This window comes from Salvelinus namaycush, chromosome 33 (assembly GCF_016432855.1).
Source record: "Salvelinus namaycush isolate Seneca chromosome 33, SaNama_1.0, whole genome shotgun sequence".
NCBI lineage: Eukaryota > Metazoa > Chordata > Actinopteri > Salmoniformes > Salmonidae > Salvelinus > Salvelinus namaycush.
This window is the reverse complement of record NC_052339.1, coordinates 22279118-22300979: the sequence shown is the minus strand read 5'-3', so window position 1 is coordinate 22300979 and position 21862 is coordinate 22279118. Positions and strand designations below refer to the sequence as shown.

General features: G+C 44.4%; 1 protein-coding gene across 1 annotated transcript in view; it reads left to right on the top strand.

Moving 5' to 3' along the window:
• The first annotated feature begins 2893 nt into the window (after nt 1-2893).
• Nucleotides 2894-21862, top strand: part of atp8a2 (ATPase phospholipid transporting 8A2) — a 47214-nt gene continuing 28245 nt past the window's right edge. Inside the window, exons 1-22 of the mRNA XM_038973366.1 lie at nt 2894-3063; nt 8043-8142; nt 8369-8467; nt 8723-8768; nt 8936-8976; nt 9479-9552; nt 10347-10416; nt 10498-10625; nt 10732-10843; nt 11094-11262; nt 11367-11494; nt 11586-11663; nt 11787-11920; nt 12059-12134; nt 12230-12335; nt 12497-12579; nt 12682-12731; nt 12801-12870; nt 12980-13064; nt 17092-17231; nt 18453-18591; nt 18683-18747. Of these exons, the coding sequence (XP_038829294.1) occupies nt 2963-3063; nt 8043-8142; nt 8369-8467; nt 8723-8768; nt 8936-8976; nt 9479-9552; nt 10347-10416; nt 10498-10625; nt 10732-10843; nt 11094-11262; nt 11367-11494; nt 11586-11663; nt 11787-11920; nt 12059-12134; nt 12230-12335; nt 12497-12579; nt 12682-12731; nt 12801-12870; nt 12980-13064; nt 17092-17231; nt 18453-18591; nt 18683-18747 (2094 nt within the window). The 5' untranslated portion in view covers nt 2894-2962. The remainder of the gene's footprint in view (nt 3064-8042; nt 8143-8368; nt 8468-8722; nt 8769-8935; nt 8977-9478; nt 9553-10346; nt 10417-10497; nt 10626-10731; nt 10844-11093; nt 11263-11366; nt 11495-11585; nt 11664-11786; nt 11921-12058; nt 12135-12229; nt 12336-12496; nt 12580-12681; nt 12732-12800; nt 12871-12979; nt 13065-17091; nt 17232-18452; nt 18592-18682; nt 18748-21862) is intronic.

The window sequence follows — 21862 nt, the reverse complement described above, 5'->3', positions numbered from 1 at the left end:
TCTGTTTTGCTGTATTGTTATCACATTGGAGTCAGGGTGTGTGCAGGGTTTGGTTCCAGACCAGCTCTAAAACACCTGATTCAACTTATCCTAGGGGATGTGTGAATCTCACTCCTCAGCCATGTGTCCCCACTTGCCCTGCCGAATAGCTAGCTTTTCGGAGGCGCTGACTGGTAAGACTTTGAGAAGGCGATCACGTGTGCTAGCAAGGCAGAGGTCCTGAGTTTGAGCCTCGCTGTGAGCCGTATCAGGAGGAAGCGGTTCTCGCTAAGCAAGCAGCGTGATGTCCATTACACCCGTACACACTGTGGCACCTGTATGTAGTTCTTATGTTCCTTCCTTCATGCCAGATGCTTACCTGATATGCCTGGCAAGACCTTGCAGTGATCTCCCCTCCTAAACATGTGTCACTGTCCCCATTCGAGTGGAAAACAGGAGGTGCCTGAATATTGATGCTATCAGGGGCTCTAATGACCTGGGCTTTTGACTGGGTCATTTCATCCAAGTCACTTCACAGTAGAGCCCTGCACGGGCATGAATTTTAAGCTCCAGCACTACCCATGCTGCAACGTTCAGGCCCTACCCTACCCAGGGACGACTGCTTCTGACAAATTTAAGGCCCTGCCCGAAACCTGAAATTAGAAATAACTTCCTCCGATAGTAAATCCATTAGCTGCTCCTCTCTGTCCCTGCGCTCTGCTCATGGTAGCTCTGAGTCTGTGAGTATCCATAGCAACGGCTCCATTTGGGCTGCTCTGCTCAATTAAGAGACATGAGAGAGAACTTAGCTATACTTTTCGTCACTCTAAACTGAAACAAAACTCAAGGAACATTATTATTTTCTGTGAAATAATCTCTCCTGTTTTATATTTGATGAGGTTGAAGCACTTCTGACACCACGTTATGATCTTAGTCAGATATGACTGTACTGCGCATCAGAGCACGAGCAAATGACTCAGCTTCAAAATGTCAGTGATCAATTTAGTGATACCTGAGCCCTGCCCGTACCCTAGTTACCCTGCCTTAACTCAATGTATAATATCTGGGCCCATCGGGCTGGGGTCGGGTAGCAGACGTCTACTTCACAGGCTATACAGAAATAACTTAGTAATGTTATTAGGTTGAAATATACAGTTATAGAACTTGGGCTGGGGCTCTCTCTATGTTGGCTGTGACCCATTGATTGGCCTCTCTGGGGAAATGATCACCCTATTCCCTATTCTAACATTCAATATAGTGGAAACCGGCTCTTATTATTTGTCTGAATTATTGATGGATTAATGGCTGTTTTTATTTCCAGACCCAGACAGCGATCCAGACAGGGCCCATTCTTGTAAGAATTGATTGCCAATTGTATTGCTGGTGAGGTTTGGAGTAGCACCTGAAGTTAGTTAGAAATTGAGCTGCAGTAGGGCCAATATTGCAGCTTGTTCCTGACTTCATATAGCCTGCCCCGAATAGTGAATGTAGACTGAACCTCATAAGCCCCCAGAAAACGGTCTGGGAAACTGAGGATAGTGATCTCATGATGAATGACTCGTCCCCTTTCAAGTGTAATTTAAACTGGTAAACCGAGCCTGCAATGTCAGACCACAGACACAATACCAGTCTCGGGGGCTACTGTCCCTTTAAATACGAGCCCTCAGCCCGCCCTCGGATGGGAACACCGTAGTCAAGGCTCCACGAGAGATTGGGGCCGTTGTCTGGTGTCGAAGCATCATCTAATGCACCTTGCAGAGAGACAATTGTTCAAAGCCTTCTCTAGACCGCCAGAGAAGCGCTGATGAAACGGAGGCGGCGAAGGTCTGTGTCCTTGCTTGGGCTATTCTCACAAGCAGTCGGGAGCTTCCCGGACAGCGAGGCCAAGGGAGAGGAGACGAGTGACGGGCGTGCTCCATCTGTCCTCACCGGGGCTTGTTGTGCCAGCTGGGTAAAATATTCCGTCACGTCCAAACCTGATTGTCTCTATCTCCCCCCTCCATTATTTAGCGCAGCCCGATGACAGAAAATGTTCCTCCGACGCCCAGTGGGTGTGCAAGTCGTGCTGATCGCAGCTTGGCCTTGATTTTATACGAGAAAACTACAAAGGAGGGGGGACTCCGTAGGCAGTGCAAACGCGAAGCGAATTATGCAGCGTCGGTTCGGGTTCTTCGCTTGGGTGATAATGCTGTTGCATTATGCGCACATAGGGCGATGTAACAAGTCCCGCTGTTTGATAAACAAATACACAATGTTTCCGCGCGGATGAAAGGAGTCAAACTCACGGTGTTTGTTTGACCATTGTGCATCCCTCATCACATTCTATACAAGGGGACCCGTGGGCGTCGAGCGGCTTGTGTGTGTATTGGTGATGGAGCTATAGCATGGCAATTCCATGGTAACAGAGTGATGCTGAGACTCACTTTAAAATGTATGTCAAACAAAATCCAATTACGGCAAAGTTAAGCAAACCATACAACTAATGCACAAGCACAAATTAACAATTTCCAGCGAAAATGTTACGAAACACAGTTTACTTGAAGACGGCACAAACAGTAGAAATAGGCATTTTGTTATAAAACTACACTGTTCTTCAAGTAAATGTGTTTTTGTTAAAAGTTCAGTGACTTGGTTAAAGTAACTTAGCAATAATTATTTTTTGTTTGACATTTTAAAGTTTAAAAAAATCTGAGTCTCAGCATCACTCTTTTGGAATTGCCCAGCACCGAGCGAGGCAGCGCACTGAAAGAAGAGGGCTGTTTAGAATGGGGAGGTGGGTACGTCATTGACATCGACCGCCAGCTTACACCCGCATACAATAGCCCTACCTGTTTCTGCCCTCCACTTTTGAACTGTAAACCACGTCTCTTATGTCTCTCCCTGTCTCCCACACACACTTACCCTAGCCTCGCCTCTCTCCCATCAATCGAACGGTGCAGGAACCTCTTGTTCATCCGCCGGCTACCGCAAGGCAGATGATGAGATGTCCGGGACTACTTCGCAGGCAGATCCCATAGATGCTACGGCACGGACGATTCTGCTAAACCAACCTCAGAACACCAAGTTCTGTGACAACCATGTCAGGTAAGATTTCACCTGGCTACAGCATCATTATCATCAAGTTACTGAATACAGACTTTAATTGCCTTTCCAGACAAGTTGTGATATTATAATTGACTACAATAGTTTGTTAATAGTTTTAGGGATTTATTTTCACAGTTTTTTTTTTGTGAAATAGGTTTTGTAATAGGCTATATGAGTTAATGGTCCAGTTATGGAATAGTAAAGGAGGGTTGTAAATTATCATTAATTATGTGTTGGAGGGCGGCATCAAAGGGTTGTTTTTAAGTTCAGTGCATCTGAGGAAAGTGCTTAACATTTCCATTTACTGTTCTTAATCAATAATACCTCATGCATTTTAAAACAGGCACTGAAAGTAAAGTAACTACAGTGAGTTTGTAGATGTTAATAGAAGCTCCTCCGGTACTAATGGTAGGCTACATTAACAATGTATGAATAGAATAGTTATCGTTGAATTGTCTCTAAATCTAATAAGACATTCTGTAGTGTGGTCCAGGTCTGGTCACTGATCAGGTTACTATGTGCTGTCCTGATCAGATGAAACAAACAACCTTCTCACATTACATTTTAAAATGCCAAGCCCAGAGTTTTCACTAATTCAATACAATTTTATTGGCCTACTCTTAATTTGGGAGGTGTTGGTAAGCAGGGGATCCAGCCCTGCTTGTTAACAGTGCCAATCTCTAAAGCAATAACATTCACAACCAGTTAGTGAATGTTCTGGTGTGTGCCCATCTCTTGTGGGCAGAGATGGGCAGCATGTATTTGAAATTAGTATTTTAATTACTTCTGAGTATTTTGTCATTTGAATTACACTTGGCTGAACTACACTCCAATGTATTTAAAAAAAATACTGTAATTTGTATTTTCCAAATACAAAGGACTTTTCTATACATTTTCTATATATTTGGCCCCCTTTCACCCTCCATTGGTATCAGAAGTCTGATAACACTATGGTGTCATAAAAGCGTCTGCTAAATGAACTAAATGTACAGTTGAAGTCGAAGTTTACATACACTTAAGTTGGAGTCCTTAAAACTTGTTTTACAACCACTCCACAATTTTTTTGTTAACAAACTATAGTTTTGGCAAGTCAGTTAGGACATCTACTTTGTGCATGACACAAGTAATTTTTCCAACAATTGTTTACAGACAAATGAAATAATCTATAACTCACTGTATCACAATTCCAGTGGGTCAGAAGTTTACATACACTAAGTTGACTGTGCCTTTAAACAGCTTGGAAAATCCCAGAAAACGATGGCATGGCTTTAGAAGCTTCTGATAGGCTAATAGACATAATTTGAGTCAATTGGAGGTGTACCTGTGAATCTATTTCAAGGCGTACCTTCAATATCAGTGCCTCTTTGCTTGGCATCATGGGAAAATCAAAAGAAATCCGCCAAGACCTCAGAAAAAAACCTTCAAGTCTGGTTCATCCTTGGGAGCAATTTCCAAATGCCTGAAGGTACCACGTTCATCTGTCCAAACAATAGTACGCAAGTATAAACACCATGGCCACGCAGCCGTCATACCGCTCAGGAAGGAGATGCGTTCTGTCTCCTAGAGATGAATGTACTTTGGTGCGAAAAGTGCAAATCAATCCCAGAACAACAGCAAAGGACCTTGTGAAGATGCTGGAGGAAACAGGTACAAAAGTATCTACGTCCTATATCAACAGAACCTGAAAGGCCGCTCAGCAAGGAAGAAGCCACTGCTCCAAAACCATCATAAAAAAGCCAGACTACGTTTTGCAACTGCACATGGGGACAAAGATCGTACTTTTTGGAGAAATGTCCTCTTTTCTGATGAAACAAAAATAGAACTGCTTGGGCATAATGACCATCGTTATGTTTGGAAGAAAAAGGGGGAGGCTTGCCAGCCGAAGAACACCATCTCAACCGTGAAGCACGGGGGGTGGCAGCATCATGTTGCGGGGGTGCTTTGCTGCAGGAGGGACTGGTGCACTTCACAAAATAGATGGCATCATGAGGGAGGAAAATTATGTGGATATATTGAAGCAACATCTCAAGACATCAGTCAGAAAGTTAAAGCTTGGTTGCAAATGGACAATGAACCCAAGCATACTTCCAAAGTTGTCCTTAAGCCATTTTGCCACAACAAAGTCAAGGTATTGGAGTGGCCATCACAAAACCCTGACCTCAGTCCTATAGAAAATTTGTGGGAAGAACTGAAAAAGCGTGTGCGCGAGCAAGGAGGCCTACAAACCTGACTCAGTTACACCAGCTCTGTCAGGAGGAATGGGCCAAAATTCACCCAACTTATTGTGGGAAGGCTACCCGAAACGTTTGACCCAAGTTAAACCATTTAAAGGCAATGCTACCAAATACTAATTGAGTGTATGTAAACTTCTGACCCACTGGGAATGTGATGAAAGAAATAAAAGCTCAAATAAATAGTTCTCTACTATTATTCTGACATTTGACATTCTTAAAGTGGTGATCCAAACTGACCTAAGACAGGGAATTTTTACTAGGATTAAATGTCAGGAATTGTGAAAAACTGAGTTTTTAAATGTATTTGGCTAAGGTGTATGTAAACTTTTGACTTCAACTGTATATGTAAAAATGAACAATTGCAAAGCATGCAGAGTATTATTCTAATGAGCTCTGCCCCGAAACAATACACAGTGTGCTTTGCAGTTCATTTTGTTAATTTTCACATATACATTTTGGTCATTAAGCAGGCATGGTCAACTAAGGTAGATCAACAACATATCATTCATAGCAAGTAAAACGTTTTTGTAACCGTTACTGAGAATGTTGTTGATGTTCGGGTTGGCTACTTGCAAATTTATTTTTGTATACAAAATATATGTATTTTGTAATGTATTTAATTAAAATACAAGTATGTAGTTTATTTTGATACAAAATACCATGAATATCAATGTATCTGTATTTTATCATTGTATTATGTCATTTGTGCCCATCCCTGCTTGTGGGCGGGATTGAGGGCAGTGCCCAAAACGGAATCTGCATCTGTGGGGAATCTCTTTTATCATTAGTGTCCCAGATGACTGCTGTATATTCGTTGGTGACAATGACTATGGAGCTATACATGTTAAGTTGTGTAGCCTTGCAAACCAGGCCAATAGTATTATGTTTTGGTTCAATTTGACACCATCCCGGTACCAATGTATTGTTTACATGTATTTTTACACCCCTCCCCACACATATGCACATTTATTTCTGTTGCCTTTAAGAGGATAAGGGTTGAATTCAGTAGGGTACAACGTTACAGGACATTCTGTATAGAAATGTAGAAATGCATGGTGAATAATAGATATGCTTCTCTCATGTATATTAAGGACCCATGTCAGTTCTATCTGCAACAATTAGGATGTTACGCCCTCCTGAACATTACCCTGGCGCCTATACAATCCAGCAGGTTCTAGTTACGTGGGTAGAAGCCTGTCGTCAGGCGTTTTAACGCACCTCATCGATCTGTCTTTACTGTCTGGAGATTCAATTCTGCTCTGAAACAGGCCTATTTCAGGTCCGTTAATGAGATTAAGACGGGCCTTCGCCAACTCGTTTTATTGGATCACCAGGCTTTTCCTGGCCTGTGATTGGACAGTCTGGCTTTGGAGACATGCCCTTTGATATTCCAGTGTTCCCATATGTCTTTAGTTGATGTTTTAAAGCTTCACTGCTCCTATTGAATACTCTGAGATTAAATTCCTATAGCCCCTCTTCTCTTTTCATCCTCCTCTTTTCTACCTTCAAGCCATCTTTTATTCACAGCCCTGTGTCTCTGTGCAAATCTACTCCATCTGTCAATCAGTCACCACAACACAACCGCCATGAACAAATACTTAGATGTTGTCTGTAGGCACAGATCTAGGATCCGCTTACACTCGCCTATTTCCTAACCTTAGAGTGTGTGGCTTTGGGCTCGTCTCCAAGGAGATTCTGACGTGTTGGAGGATTTAGATACAGTAAGACACACACACACCAACACAATCACGTACACATAAACTTACGTGTGAGTTAGCTATATTGGCCAGGATAAAGACAGACGCTGAACTGAAGGCTGATTTAGTTATTTTAGTCTCTTATGGCTGCTGGCTATTATCAAGGCTAATCAATGCTGTTGTCTGATCAATACAGGTGATCGACTGACAAGGTTTGCCTGTTTGGGAGGTTTGGTCTAAATATAAAGCTTTGAACAGTGACGTTCGGTTCATTTGCGAGGATGTGAAGATGTACAGCCCATAATAGATCCTTTTATGTTTTTGTGCCCGAGCATGTTTAAATCTAATTGTGTAGTCTCTCTAATGGGGTTTCAAGTGCATCGATAATCAGCTATCGGTGGAGAAGGGATTGAAGAAGAGATTTACACTCTAGTGACTACCTCTGTTTTACACTGGAGACCACAGAGGTGGTTTCTGCTAAAGGAAATCAAACTCAATTTTTGTCTTTTTCAATCAGATATAGGGGTATTTCTCTTTTGGTGTGCTGATTTAGTGCCCAATTCAATCACATCCCCTTTAGCCGACATATCCATAGTGGTTGTTTTGGCGATGTCGGAGGTGGGACCACATTAGAGCTGTCGAATCCACAAGCAGCTCCGTGCGATAGGCTATTGCAGACACTGCCATCGGATGAACGGAGACGCGTTAGTAATAATCCCATGCAGCCTTTACACCTCCATTAGGCTTGTATAAATCTTTATTATTTTGTTTAATTATTAAAAAATGTAATTTTCGATATGCTATACAGCCTACACTTTCTCATTCTGAACTTCTAACGCGAGTGGGAGGGGTGTGACTTCGTGACAACCACACGAGCAGCTGCTTACCGATTTGACAGCTCTTATCGCAGTTACACCTCCGACACTGCCAAAACACCAGCTATGCGGGTATCTGCTATTGCCGGTTAACGCTTGATCGGATTGAATCCCAGCCTTATTGTGTTTCATTACTGTGGTGACTTCCCTGTTTCCCTCCTCCTCCTCCTCAGTACCACTAAGTACGGGGTGTTTACCTTCCTGCCTCGTTTCCTGTACGAGCAGATCCGCCGCGCTGCCAACGCCTTCTTCCTCTTCATCGCCCTAATGCAGGTAGGCCACGCCCACAATGCAGAGTACAATGGGTTTACTCTGGAGGGTGCAACGTTATAGAGCATTCACATAGAAATGTGTTATCTAGATAAGATATGATTCTCTTTCATGTAAAACTATGAAACGAATCAGCTCTATTCATGACATTTCTATCTGTAACCTGCACTGACAACCTGACCACACCCTCAGCGTTTCCTTGACGTTGTGTCTGTGTTCTTCTTGTCAGCAAATCCCTGATGTGTCTCCTACGGGTCGTTACACCACCCTGGTACCACTCATCTTCATCCTCACTGTGGCCGGGATCAAAGAGATCATAGAGGACTATGTAAGTAGGACGGACACAGCGCGACAGCCATCAACAGACACAGCTCAACAACCAGCTCACAGCTCCACAGCTCACAGCTCAACAGACACAGCTCACAGCTCAACAGACACAGTTCAGCTCCCCTGCTGTGGAACAACACCTCCCCTTCTGTTCCAAAACAATGTCTTAGCCAGCGCAGTGCCGTTTTGGTGCGTTTTAATGTGAAAGAAAGAGAGAGACTCATAAGGAACTAATCAACCCTCTGTCTCTTTACAGCAAAGACACAAGGCAGACAACACAGTCAACAATAAAAAGACCACAGGTATTGGACGATTGTGTGTTTGCGTATGCATGAGTGTGTTCCTGTGTCAATCAGTTTTATTTGGATGAGTGAATAACTAGTTTAAGGGAATAGACAATTGTGCTTTAGAAAGGATTAACAGTGTATGAAGTGTATAGGCTAATAGCTCTGTTGTCATTGTGTCTCAGTTCTGAGGAATGGAGCCTGGCAGACCATCATATGGAAACAGGTACCATTGCCCTCATCCTCTCAACAGCCTGTCTGACTAGTGGTTACAGATAAAGACCAGAGTTCTTTCCGTACCGCACGACCTGAATGGGGAAAACTCTGAACTCAAGTTGCAGCCTATAACTAGGGCCCATAGTTTTTCCTGATCAAGTTATTTGGTGAAGGAGAACTCATGGCCCTAGTTAGGAAGACTGCATGGCACATTATTTACCTCTCCAGAATGTTCTCTGGCGTCTTTCTCCACATTGTTTAATATCCCCTGTATCTAATGTCCTTGCTTTGACTGAGGGAAGCGTCAGATATGAACATCCACTGTAAAGCTACTTGCTGCTCACTGTCACTTTCTCTCTCCCTCTACCAACCCTCTCTGCCTCCACCATCCCTCTCTCTTCTCCTGCTTCACGTTCTCTTGCACTTCTCTCTTCCCCTCTTTGCCACCCCCCACCCTGTTCTCATTTTCATTCTTTCCTCCCGCTGTTGCATTGCTGCATCCTGGCCACAAGGTGGCAGTAGGAGACATAGTGAAGGTGACCAATGGGCAGCATCTTCCAGCTGACATGGTCATAGTGTCCTCCAGGTTGGTTTGCGGTGACATTGTGTGATGTCACCATTATGTTTGATCAGGGCTGTTCAATTCTAGTCCTGGAAGGCCAAAAAACTTCTTTTTTTATCCCATTTTCTCCCCAATTTTCGTGGTATCCAATCGCTAGTAATTACTATCTTGTCTCATCGCTACAACTCCCGTACGGGCTCGGGAGAGACGAAGGTCGAAAGCCATGCGTCCTCCGAAGCACAACCCAACCAAGCCGCACTGCTTCTTAACACAGCGCGCCTCCAACCCGGAAGCCAGCCGCACCAATGTGTCGGAGGAAACACCGTGTACCTGGCCCCCTTGGTTAGCGCGCACTGCGCCCGGCCCGCCACAGGAGTCGCTGGAGCGCGATGAGACAAGGATATCCCTACCGGCCAAACCCTCCCTAACCCGGACGACGCTATGCCAATTGTGCGTCGCCCCACGGACCTCCCGGTTGCGGCCGGCTGCGACAGAGCCTGGGCGCGAACCCAGAGACTCTGGTGGCGCAGTTAGCACTGCGATGCAGTGCCCTAGACCACTGCGCCACCCGGGAGGCCCGAAAAAACTTCTGGTTTTTGTTTCCACCTGGTAGTTAATTGCACTCACCTGGTATCCCAGGTCTGAATTAGTCCCTTATTAGACGGAGAGGATGAAAAGCAGAAGTGTTTCGGCCCTCCAGGACTGACATTGAACAGCCCTGTGTTTTGATAAATGTTTCAATATTTTTGATTTGCCCGTTGCATAGATGAATGTGGAAGTGAATGATGTGGTAATGTTGGACTCATCCCTCTCCACAGTGAGCCTCAGGCCATGTGTTACACTGAGACCTCCAACCTGGACGGAGAAACCAACCTGAAGATCAGACAGGTGAGACGTGTGTTAGGAATGACCCTAAAGGTGTGTGTATTTTATCAGTGTACCTGCTCTAACTGAGTGTGTGTGTTTCAGGGTCTCACTCACACAGCTGGTCTCCAGTCTCTGGAGGAGCTGATGGGTCTCTCTGGCCGTCTGGAGTGTGAAGAGCCCAACAGACACCTGTACGACTTCACTGGGACCCTACGGCTGGACAACCAAAAGTACTGAACACACACTCTCATCTGAACACACTCTCATCTGAACACACACCTAACATAGAATTACATTTTCAACCTCCACCTGATTGTCACTGTTCTCTCTCTCCAGTGCGGTTCCTCTTGGTCCTGACCAGGTGCTACTGAGAGGTGCCCAGCTCAGAAACACACAATGGGTTGTAGGAATTATAGTCTACACTGGACATGACTCCAAACTGATGCAGGTTAGCCATTTCAAGCCTTTGTGATCCAAACCTAACTTGAACCATAGTCTTGAATCAAGCCAATCTTACCTCTACAAAGCAGTAGAGCTTGGTGTTCCAGTAGAGCTTGGTGTTCCAGTAGAGCTTGGTGTTCCAGTAGAGCTTGGTGTTCCTTCTCCGCTGCTTTCTTTTGAGTTCTCTAACTTTGTCATTTTGGGTGTTTTGTAGTTCCACATGAAGGATGTAATAATGTGGTGAATGTTCCTTCCAGAACTCGACCAAGGCCCCTCTGAAGCGTTCTAACGTGGAGCGGGTGACCAACGTCCAGATCCTGGTGCTGTTCTGTATCCTCCTGGTGATGGCGCTAGTGAGCTCTATAGGAGCCTCCATCTGGAACAAACAACACACTGAGGAGGCCTGCTGGTACCTGTCACGCGCAGGTGAGAATACACACTCACTCACTCTCTCATGGGTGGACACACACACGTTATTCATTCTCTACTCTTCCATATAAGCTCTTGACCGTGTGTGTGTGTGTCTACAGGGGACATCTCCACTAACTTCTGGTATAACCTGCTGACCTTCATCATCCTCTACAACAACCTCATCCCCATCAGCCTGCTGGTCACTCTGGAGGTGGTCAAGTTCACACAGGCACTCTTCATCAACTGGGTACGGACGGACACGTGTGTGTGTGTGTGTGTTTTTAGAGTTAACTCTGTTTAGAGGTGTCATGTAAACTCCCTCTGTGTTTGGTGGTCAGGATGAGGAGATGTACTACTCTGAGACAGACACACCCGCCATGGCTCGAACGTCCAATCTCAACGAAGAACTGGGCCAGGTGAGGATGGAATCAAATCAAATGGTGGATTCCACCAATCTTGACCATGTTCACATCAGGGCTCAACCAATCAGTTGAATTCTGTTGTGTACTGATATCCTTTCTTTATTTCTTCTCTCCCAGGTGAAGTATCTGTTTTCTGATAAGACAGGAACTCTCACCTGTAACGTCATGCATTTCAAGAAGTGTACCATCGCTGGAATCACATACGGCCACTTCCCTGACCTAGATGTTGATCGTTCCATGGAGGACTTCAGGTCAGTGACCGCCTCCTCTTCTGCACCTCTGGCTGTGCTATGACCTACTATCTATACTACAAACACCCCAATACCCTTTTCTTTGTTGTATATAATGAGTCGTGTAGGTAGTGTTTAATTCTGTCCGTCTCCTCTCAGTCCCCTGCCGTCCAGCAGTCTTAACTCCACAGAGTTTGATGACCCCACTCTCATCCAGAACATTGAGAAGAACCATGTAGGTGTTTCCCTGAGCTCCTGACTTCTTCTCTATTGACGATTCTTATACTGAATGATAATGACACTGGGCCATGTATCCCCCCCCCCCCCCAGCCAACCTCTGCCCAAATCTGTGAGTTCCTGACGATGATGGCGGTGTGTCACACAGTGGTCCCAGAGAGAGAGGAGGACCAGCTTATCTACCAGGCCTCCTCGCCAGGTAGACAGCCTATCTCTACACAGCTTATATACCATAGAGACAATCATAACTCAGCTACTAGACAATAGGACCAATCACATCCTAGCTACTACACAGAGCCAATCCCAACTCAAAACTTACTAATATGTGCAATGCATGTGTGTTTTTTTTTCTTTCCTCAGATGAAGGAGCTCTGGTAAAAGGAGCCAAAGGTCTGGGCTTCGTTTTCACAGCAAGAACTCCTGGCTCCGTTATCATGGAAGCTGTAAGTGTGGGTTTGAGAGACTGGGATGGAGGGCCATTTGAAGAAAGGTAAATACTCATCCTGTTCTCTGTTTAATTATTGGTATTTCTCTGTGTCTTTCAGAGGGGGAAGGAGAAGAGCTTTGAGTTGCTGAATGTGCTGGAGTTTTCAAGGTAAATAAAATGACACACTCACTCACTCATAACATTCACAGACACTTAAAAGTCTCTTTTTTCCTACAGTAACCGTAAGCGCATGTCTGTAGTGGTCCGAACCCCCGATGGGAAACTGCGTCTGTACTGCAAGGGAGCAGTGAGTATTCCCCCAGTCATTAAATGCACCACAGTTTATTCCCATAGTGTCTTTGCTCATAATGATGATGAAACGGCGCATGTTGATGATGTCATGATGTTTGTTTCAGGATAATGTGATTTTTGAACGTCTCACTGATGCGTCTCAGTACAAAGAGCTGACCATCGCACACCTGGAACAGTTCGCCACCGAGGGTACGGGCCTTTCTCTTTTTTATATGTCTTGGTACTATATTTTCATATCTACATTATTACTGCTTAATTCAGGGATGGGCAACTTTGTTGGGGGTGGGGGCTGCAAAAAATCTGAACTCATGAGGGACCACAGTGGCTGGTGGATCTGGTACCCACATGCAGTCAGAGCCGGCCCTAGCCTTTTGGGGGCCCTCACCTTGCGAGCAAAACACTTTAGCAGCTCCCCCCTTCACAGCGGAGAAAATACCAACGTTTTAGAGTAGGGCTGACTCCATTTAGTCGACTGTTTGGTCGATAGGCTGTTGGTCGACCAGGATTGTTTTAGTCGAGCAGTGGCAAACGTATAAAAAGACACTTGTCTGATTCACGCCTGTCTGAGTGGACTAATCCATTGCCGAGGGGATGCACAACCGTATCACCAGTAGTAGGCCTACATTTACTGTTATTTACCATCATTTCTCATCTACAATGTTTGTTTTTGTTAGGGTAATTTCTGTTTAATGCATTCAATACATTATTATTACAGTCTTATCCTTGTAGGAGTGCACAACCTAGGCTGCACTTGTGAGGAAAAACGTTTTGGTTCATTTCATTCCATTTAGGAGTTGTTTGGAGTGCTCCTGTCAATCGTGATTATGCATAGAAGAAGGCCTAGGCTACCTGGCCTGAGTGCAAATGTACACCTATAAATGTTCCCATCTGGGGGTCTGATACTATTTCTGATTGAGAAGCTCCACAGTGATGGTGAGTTAAGACAAAATAATGTTTCATTCGCATCAAACAGCAAGTAAACTAAGTATGTTTTTACATCCATTGAGAAAGTTTCTCAACGTAGCCTATTGTCAATCTAAAAAACAATCTCCCTTTCGATAACCACTCAGCATGAAAGGGGGATAAAAATGTCATGCTCTGATCCGGTGGAAACATCATAAATTAGGCCTACCTGATTACTTCTTATCCCTTGCACAAATAGAGTACAGCTGTGTGCCTGTCGAGCTCACTGGTGGCGCTGGAAACTCTGAGGGCCCAGAATATTTTATAGGTTGCAAGTTTGCTAGCACAAGCTTTGTGCCAGACCAAGTTAATAGTTGATACAATGTTTCAAGTTTCTTGCAGACAGGCCATGCATAGCCAATGTGATTTATAGGATATTAATTTTTATCAGGATATTTTCGGGCTGCAATGTTTTTATTTGTTGGCTGATATGTAGGCTATTTTTACATACTGGTAATAGAAGTTACAATCAGGGGCCTCCCGAGTGACGCAGCTGTCTAAGACACTGCATCGCAGTGCTAGAGGCGTCACTACAGACCCGGGTTCGATCCCGGGCTGTATCACAACCGGAGTCCCATAGGGCGGCGCACAACTGGCCCAGCGTTGTCCAGGTTAGGGGAGGGATTGGCCGGGGGGGGCTTTACTTGGTTCATTGTGCTCTAGCGACTCCTTGTGGCGGACCGGCGCCTGCAGGCTGACCTCGGTCGTCAGTTGACCAGCGTTTCCCCCGATACATTGGTGCGACTGGCTTCCGGGTTAAGTGGGTGGGTGTTAAGAAGCGCGGTTTGGCGGGTCATGTTTCGTAGGATGCATGGCTCGACCTTCGCCTCCCGAGCCCGTTGGGGAGTTGCAGCAATGAGACGAGCTTAAAATTGGGGAGAAAAGGGGGGTCAAATTTTTTTACAATAATTTGTATAAAAAATATAAAATGATTTGTATCATATTCATTTAGATAGAATTTTGATGAACCACATGATGTTGATTTTGAGAAATCATTTCCACAAAAATGTGCATATGAAAATCATTACTGTCACACAGATCAGTAGAAATGGTACATGTCTTGTTTTGCAGGCTTTGTACAAAATAATAAAATGCAGTATGACAGGATATTTCTGAACATAGCTCTTTATTAGCTAGCTATAACTGGCATGTCCACGTGTCTCATACCATGATCAACCGAAGATGACCTCATCACCTGGGTGGTCTTAACCAATCATAGCGCAGTATGATACAGCGGTCAAATGCATCCAATTTACAATTCAGTATGTTTACACATATGAATATTACAGTACGATAACTTGACACTCCAAATGGAAAAGGTTGCCGGCAGCTGGTGTAGCCGATTACAGGCAACTTCAGGAGCATAATGCAGTCCCTCCCGGATTTCAAGGATGTTTTGGTGTGATTTCTGCTGACAAAAATGCTTGATTGTGCTGCAGCTTTTCTGAAATTCTGCGATACATTTTGCGATGTTATTTTTCACGTTAATTTCATATAAAGCAATAAAAAGTAATGTGCTCAGTTTTAGGACGATTTTAAGCAGAATACATAATACAATGAAACATCTAAAGTGCTCAATTTTGTTTATTTTCCTGAACAAACAGCTCTGTCATAATCCACTCACACACCTCTCCTCTCCATCAGGCTTGGGGCTAGCTATCAACACGAGATGGCAAGCCCCCCACCTCCCATTGCAACACACTCTTTTTCTAAAAAAAATTATAATAATAGTTTCAATGCTGATCAATCGCTTTCAATTTGAGAATCGATATTTCTTTCGCATAAGTTGTCTTCAAAATACTTGATTGTGATTTTTTTCCTGAAAGGTCGTAAGGGAGATAAAGAACAGAAAACGTAAAAATAGAGTATTGTGGTTGATATGCACTTAACAGTATTACCATTTCAAAAGAATCCATAAAGATTGTTTTCAAGATCCATATTACGTTTTACAGAGAGTTTATAACGGCAATGCTGACAAATTGCACTCAGTGCTTTGAGCATCGCTCTCCATAGACAGACTGGGGAGAGCAGAGTGCCGACCACCCTACTAAAGCCAAGGTTAGCAGAGTAAAATGCCACTCACCTTGATTCTTTCAGCGCTTGCCACAGTCTTCCCTGCTACCACTTCAGTCATCGTTATCTGCCGCTGCTGTGGGAACTGTTCTGACATTCTCATATGCTTTGCTGATTTGATTGTCGACTTCCTCTTGTTTCCAAAAACATTTGGAAATTGTTTCGCACGGTCGTTAGCTGTTTTTTGATGGCAAATGAGATTGATTTCTGTTCATTGTACTGCCTTTCAGCCATCAACAATCAGCCATCATCTTCGCACGTGAATACGCTGACAGGCCAGGGGGAAAAAACTGTGTTAAAGTGTGGTTGGATTGTGCAATTTTCCACGGTAACAGTGCAGTAATTGGTCAAAATCACGAACCCGCTTTTGATTGGGCCTTTTTATGCGCTAAAAGTGCGTTGATTGGTCAAAATTGCGAGCTCTCGCATAATATGGGCTGATTTGGTTGATTTTGCATTGAATTATGCAATCGCGGAATCCTGGAGGGACTGATAATGGCAAAATATGTGAAGGCCAGAGGCAGCAGGAGGGGGGTCGATCGGGAAACTTTTTTTTCTTCTTCTTGCTATATTTAGCTCTGGCTCCCTCTAGTAATTTGTCTTTTTTATTTTTAATAGCAGTGCTTAAACCATCAGACAAGCTCAGTAGCCTACATATAGTTGATTTTATTCAAATGTAGGGTGTGTCTATTATAGAAAAATACACGTTGGTCGAAAGAACAGAATGCTCTCGGTCGACCAGCATTGTTTTTAGTCGGAGACGGACCCATTTTAGAGTTCATTTCCTTCAATTTGACACATTTTGGCATAGGGTGGAAAGAAATGTTTGCTGTTTTTGGTAGGATATCCGAGTGAGAATGTCTATCAAAATCATTGGGCCACCCCGGATCTGTAATTCGACCATGATTACTACAAGTTTAGATAGCTGGCTAGACTAACTTACAAAGCAGAACAAAAATAGCTGACATGCGCTAATTGAGTTACTGTCAGCGATTGACATAAGAGAGAAACTGCTGATGCACAACCACATTTCAAAATTGCACCTTGTGTATTCTACTATTCTAACTCTCAACGCTAAATTGAGACCCTGGCTGAGTTCCAAAAATGTATCCGTGAGCCTACAAAAATGGGGGCAGGTTGCCCATCACTGACTTGATTCATATGACCCTGTCCCCCCCAGGTCTGCGGACTCTGTGTTTTGCCTATGTTGATCTGGAGGAGGGGGTATACCAGGAGTGGCTGAAGGAGTACACCCGTATTAGCACTATCATTAAAGACCGGGCCCAGAAACTAGAGGACTGCTACGAACTACTGGAGAAGGTAAGGGTTAAGATTGGGGTCAGTGGTTAGCATTGCATTGCATTGAGCTACCGAGTGGTGCAGCGGTCTAAGGCACTGCATTGCAGTGCTAGACGCGTCACTACAGACCCTGGTTCGATTCCGGGCTGTATCACCACGGCCGTGATCGGGAGTCCCATAGGGCTGCGCACAATTGGCCCAGCGTCATCCGGGTTAGGGTTTGGCTGGGGCAGGCCGTTATTTTAAGTAATAATTTGTTCTTAGTTGACTTGCATAGTTAAATAAAAAATATAGTTAGATACTGTAAAGCCATACCTCTACTCTAGCATGGCAAGATAGTGATGACCCCTTACACCATCCCCTTCAGTCATTGTGTTGCTGGGATGGTGGGTTTTGTCCAGCAGAGGGCAGAGTGGTCCCACTAATCCACTGTAGCGGGATATAAGGACCTCTCGGTGCTGAAGAAGCCGTGTGTGTTATCCCCAGCCAGTTACTAACCTGTCAACAGTACAGACGCCCTGTAACCCAGAGGACAGCTCCAGTATACATCTGGACATGATGATGCCTGTGGTCATTAAGAGATTGGACATGGCAGCTGTTGGCAGGAAATGTATATTAAGGCTGGTCATTAGGCTGGAACATGGACACCATTGCTTTCTTTGTTTGGCTATTTCTCAGGTAGTACTCCAATAAAGAGAGCGGTTTTGAAAGACGGCCCAGAGTAGAGGAGAGGGAAGGTGATGGGATAAAAGAGAGGGAGAGAGGTAGACTGGAAGACCAAAGGGATAATTATCCTCACCAGTCTGCCAAGAGCCCTGTATAACTGGAATCAACAACACTGCACCGTTACCAGCTGGGGGGAGTGTGTGTGTGTGTGTGCACGTGTGCGCATTTCTAATGAGTGTATTTGCGATTTTTAATGGAGTTCAAAATAAATGTTTGGGGAACATTAACAGACTTTCCCTATGCTGCTGTTTGACCCACTTACATAGTTTTAACATGCTGCACGCCTCTTCTTACCCTGTCGTATGCTGCTGCTGCCAGCCAGTCTGTCTCTCCAACTTGGATGTAGTTTCTAAGATGTGCTCACAACACAATGAACCACCAAACTCCTCCAAGTTGGATTTTGTCCAGAAAATAATTTTCTGAATGTATTTGTCTCTTTCTTAGTCTATGCTCACTCATTATGTCATCAATTCTGTCTCTTTCTCTCTCTCTTTCTTTGTGTGTGTGTCTCTGTAGGACCTGTTGTTGTTGGGGGCCACAGCTATAGAGGACCGTCTCCAGGCGGGGGTCCCTGAGACCATCGCTACTCTGATGAAGGCCAACATCAAGATCTGGGTCCTCACTGGAGACAAACAGGAGACCGCCATCAACATAGGTGAGAGAGGGATGGAGGGAGTGAGTGAGATGGCGTTTACTTCTTGATGAGTGTTTCTATGCTGTAGCTGAGATTGTATTCTCCATCTTAGGTTACTCCTGTCGTCTAGTTTCCCACGGCATGTCCCTCATCATCGTCAACGAGGACTCACTGGATGTGAGTACATATTTTTTCTTCTTCTTGCCTTACCAATTCCTCCTTTACCCCCCCCCCCCCCCCACTCATCATCCACCTCTTCTCCTCATCCTCATTTTCCACTTACTGCTCCTGCTCCTTCTCCTCCCCGTGTGTGTGTGTGTCTGTCTTTAGGGTGGGTTCTATAGTGTTACCGTGGGAACTAGGGTGTGGCAGAGCAAAGATTGGAGGGTGTGTTTCTTTGTCTGCTCACAGGTGGAGGTAATTAAGCTGTCTGGTGTCTTCCTGGAGAAAGATATCTCTTTCTCTCCTCTCATCCCTCTCTGTGTGTCTCTCTCACACACAAACACACAAACTGAGTGAGAATTTCCTCTGGGTAAACACAGGGCTTCTTCACCACTGCAGACCCACTGGATTGGCGTAGTCGTTCTTTATTACATATCTGTGAGCATTATTGAGTGTGTGTGCAGACCCCAGTATCAGAGACATTCTGTAGAATACAGTTTGCTGCAGTCAAATTCTACAGATTACATTTCAACCTTAGGCTTGTTAAGTTGCGTGTCATTCTAAGTGGTTGGGTAACTGTCATGTGAGAATGGCTCATAATGAACACACACACTCCGTCTCAGTCTGCTAGCTTTAGTGGAGTTAATTTGTCTGTGAGACAGACAGTCTGCAGATAGCAGGCAGGGTTACGGCCTGTAAACGCCATTGTGTCTCAGAATGTGTGTATGAAGTGGAATGTGTACTGATGGACTGTTTTGGGATAGAGCGAGATATCAGTTACCATATGAAGAGAACGGACAGAGTGCCATAGAAGAGTGTGTTCACCTTAACTGTTTAGCTCGGGATGTGTTCACTGTAACTGTTTAGCTCGGGATGTGTTCACTGTAACTGTTTAGCTCGGGATGTGGTGTTCACTGTAACTGTTTAGCTCGGGATGTGGTGTTCACTGTAACTGTTTAGCTCGGGATGTGGTGTTCACTGTAACTGTTTAGCTCGGGATGTGGTGTTCACTGTAACTGTTTAGCTCGGGATGTGGTGTTCACTGTAACTGTTTAGCTCGGGATGTGGTGTTCACTGTAACTGTTTAGCTCGGGATGTGGTGTTCACTGTAACTGTTTAGCTCGGGATGTGGTGTTCACTGTAACTGTTTAGCTCGGGATGTGGTGTTCACTGTAACTGTTTAGCTCGGGATGTGGTGTTCACTGTAACTGTTTAGCTCGGGATGTGGTGTTCACTGTAACTGTTTAGCTCGGGATGTGGTGTTCACTGTAACTGTTTAGCTCGGGATGTGGTGTTCACTGTAACTGTTTAGCTCGGGATGTGGTGTTCACTGTAACTGTTTAGCTCGGGATGTGGTGTTCACTGTAACTGTTTAGCTCGGGATGTGGTGTTCACTGTAACTGTTTAGCTCGGGATGTGGTGTTCACTGTAACTGTTTAGCTCGGGATGTGGTGTTCACTGTAACTGTTTAGCTCGGGATGTGGTGTTCACTGTAACTGTTTAGCTCGGGATGTGGTGTTCACTGTAACTGTTTAGCTCGGGATGTGGTGTTCACTGTAACTGTTTAGCTCGGGATGTGGTGTTCACTGTAACTGTTTAGCTCGGGATGTGGTGTTCACTGTAACTGTTTAGCTCGGGATGTGGTGTTCACTGTAACTGTTTAGCTCCGGATGTGGTGTTCACTGTAACTGTTTAGCTCGGGATGTAGTGTTCACTGTAACTGTTTAGCTCGGGATGTGGTGTTCACTGTAACTGTTTAGCTCGGGATGTAGTGTTCACTGTAACTGTTTAGCTCGGGATGTGGTGTTTACTGTAACTGTTTTAGCTCGGGATGTGTTGTTTACTGTAACTGTTTTAGCTCGGGATGTGGTGTTTACTGTAACTGTTTTAGCTCGGGATGTGGTGTTCACTGTAACTGTACTATGCACACTTCATCCTGAGCTAAACAGTTTTATTTACTTCTATTTATTCAGGGAGGCCAATTGAGACCAGTGTCTCATTTGCAGTGGTGCCCTGAGGACAAAAATGCTACCAACACAACAAAATATATATTTTTAACTACACGACAACTATAAATACTGTATATTACATCAGGTTATTTCAACAAGTTTTATAATAGTCAGTTGAAACAATTGCACACTTCAGTAAACAACACAGTGAACACATCCTGAGGCTTAGATGGAGTGTGTAGGTTGTGTGTGTGTGTGTGGGTAGAATGTGTAGGTTGTGTGTGTGTGTGTGTGTGGGTAGAGTGTGTGTAAGTCAGTGGTATTCAAACTTTTTCAGCGCACTTTTTCCACCAAGAATTTCTCGAGACCCCACCCCAAATCTAATGACACAACCTTAAAATTGGTAAATTGGGATTGTTACATCAACAAAGAACTTTCAATTCATTGGTTTTTAGTCTCTTATCAAAATGAAAAGAAAAATACATTTTCTATTTTTTTCTTAAATTATCTTTCTCAAAGTTTGTATACTGGGCCATACAATAATATGTGCTCTTAATTTTTTTTTGTTCCATATTTTTTTATTTTGGGGACCCTACTGCTGTTCGACCCCGACTTTGGATACTACTAGTGAAAGGAAAGGGGGATACCTAGTCAGTTGCACAACTGAACGCATTCAACCGAAATGTGTCTTCTGCATTTAACCCAACCCCCAGGGACTAGGGATACCTACAAACGAGGGATGGGCATTTAAAAATATTGAATTATTCAAATAATATATTTTGTTTGGGGGGAGGGGATATCCGGATAGTAGAAATACATGTTTAAACAAGTTTTTGGTCAACTTTTAATGGTGCGGTGCGCTGTGCTCTGCTTGTTTCAGCATAAGGGTGGGGTGGTGGAGGGGCGAGAGCAGATCAGGGGCCGGTGTGTAACAGTCTGTGTGTGGCACGGAGGGAGGGAGAGAGAGAAACTTGCCAAAACTGTTGTTGCCATAGGTTATACCATCTGGTAGTGCCGGTCGGGGCAGCATCAAATTGTTGTAAAGAAGCTAGTTGGCTACAGTAGCCTGCTAAATTCCCCTGCTAGTTAGCTAACATGTCAAGGCTTGCTAATATAGGCAATTTTTCTGCGCCCTCCATCATTGTCCACAACAACTCCATTCCATTAAACAACAGCTTACC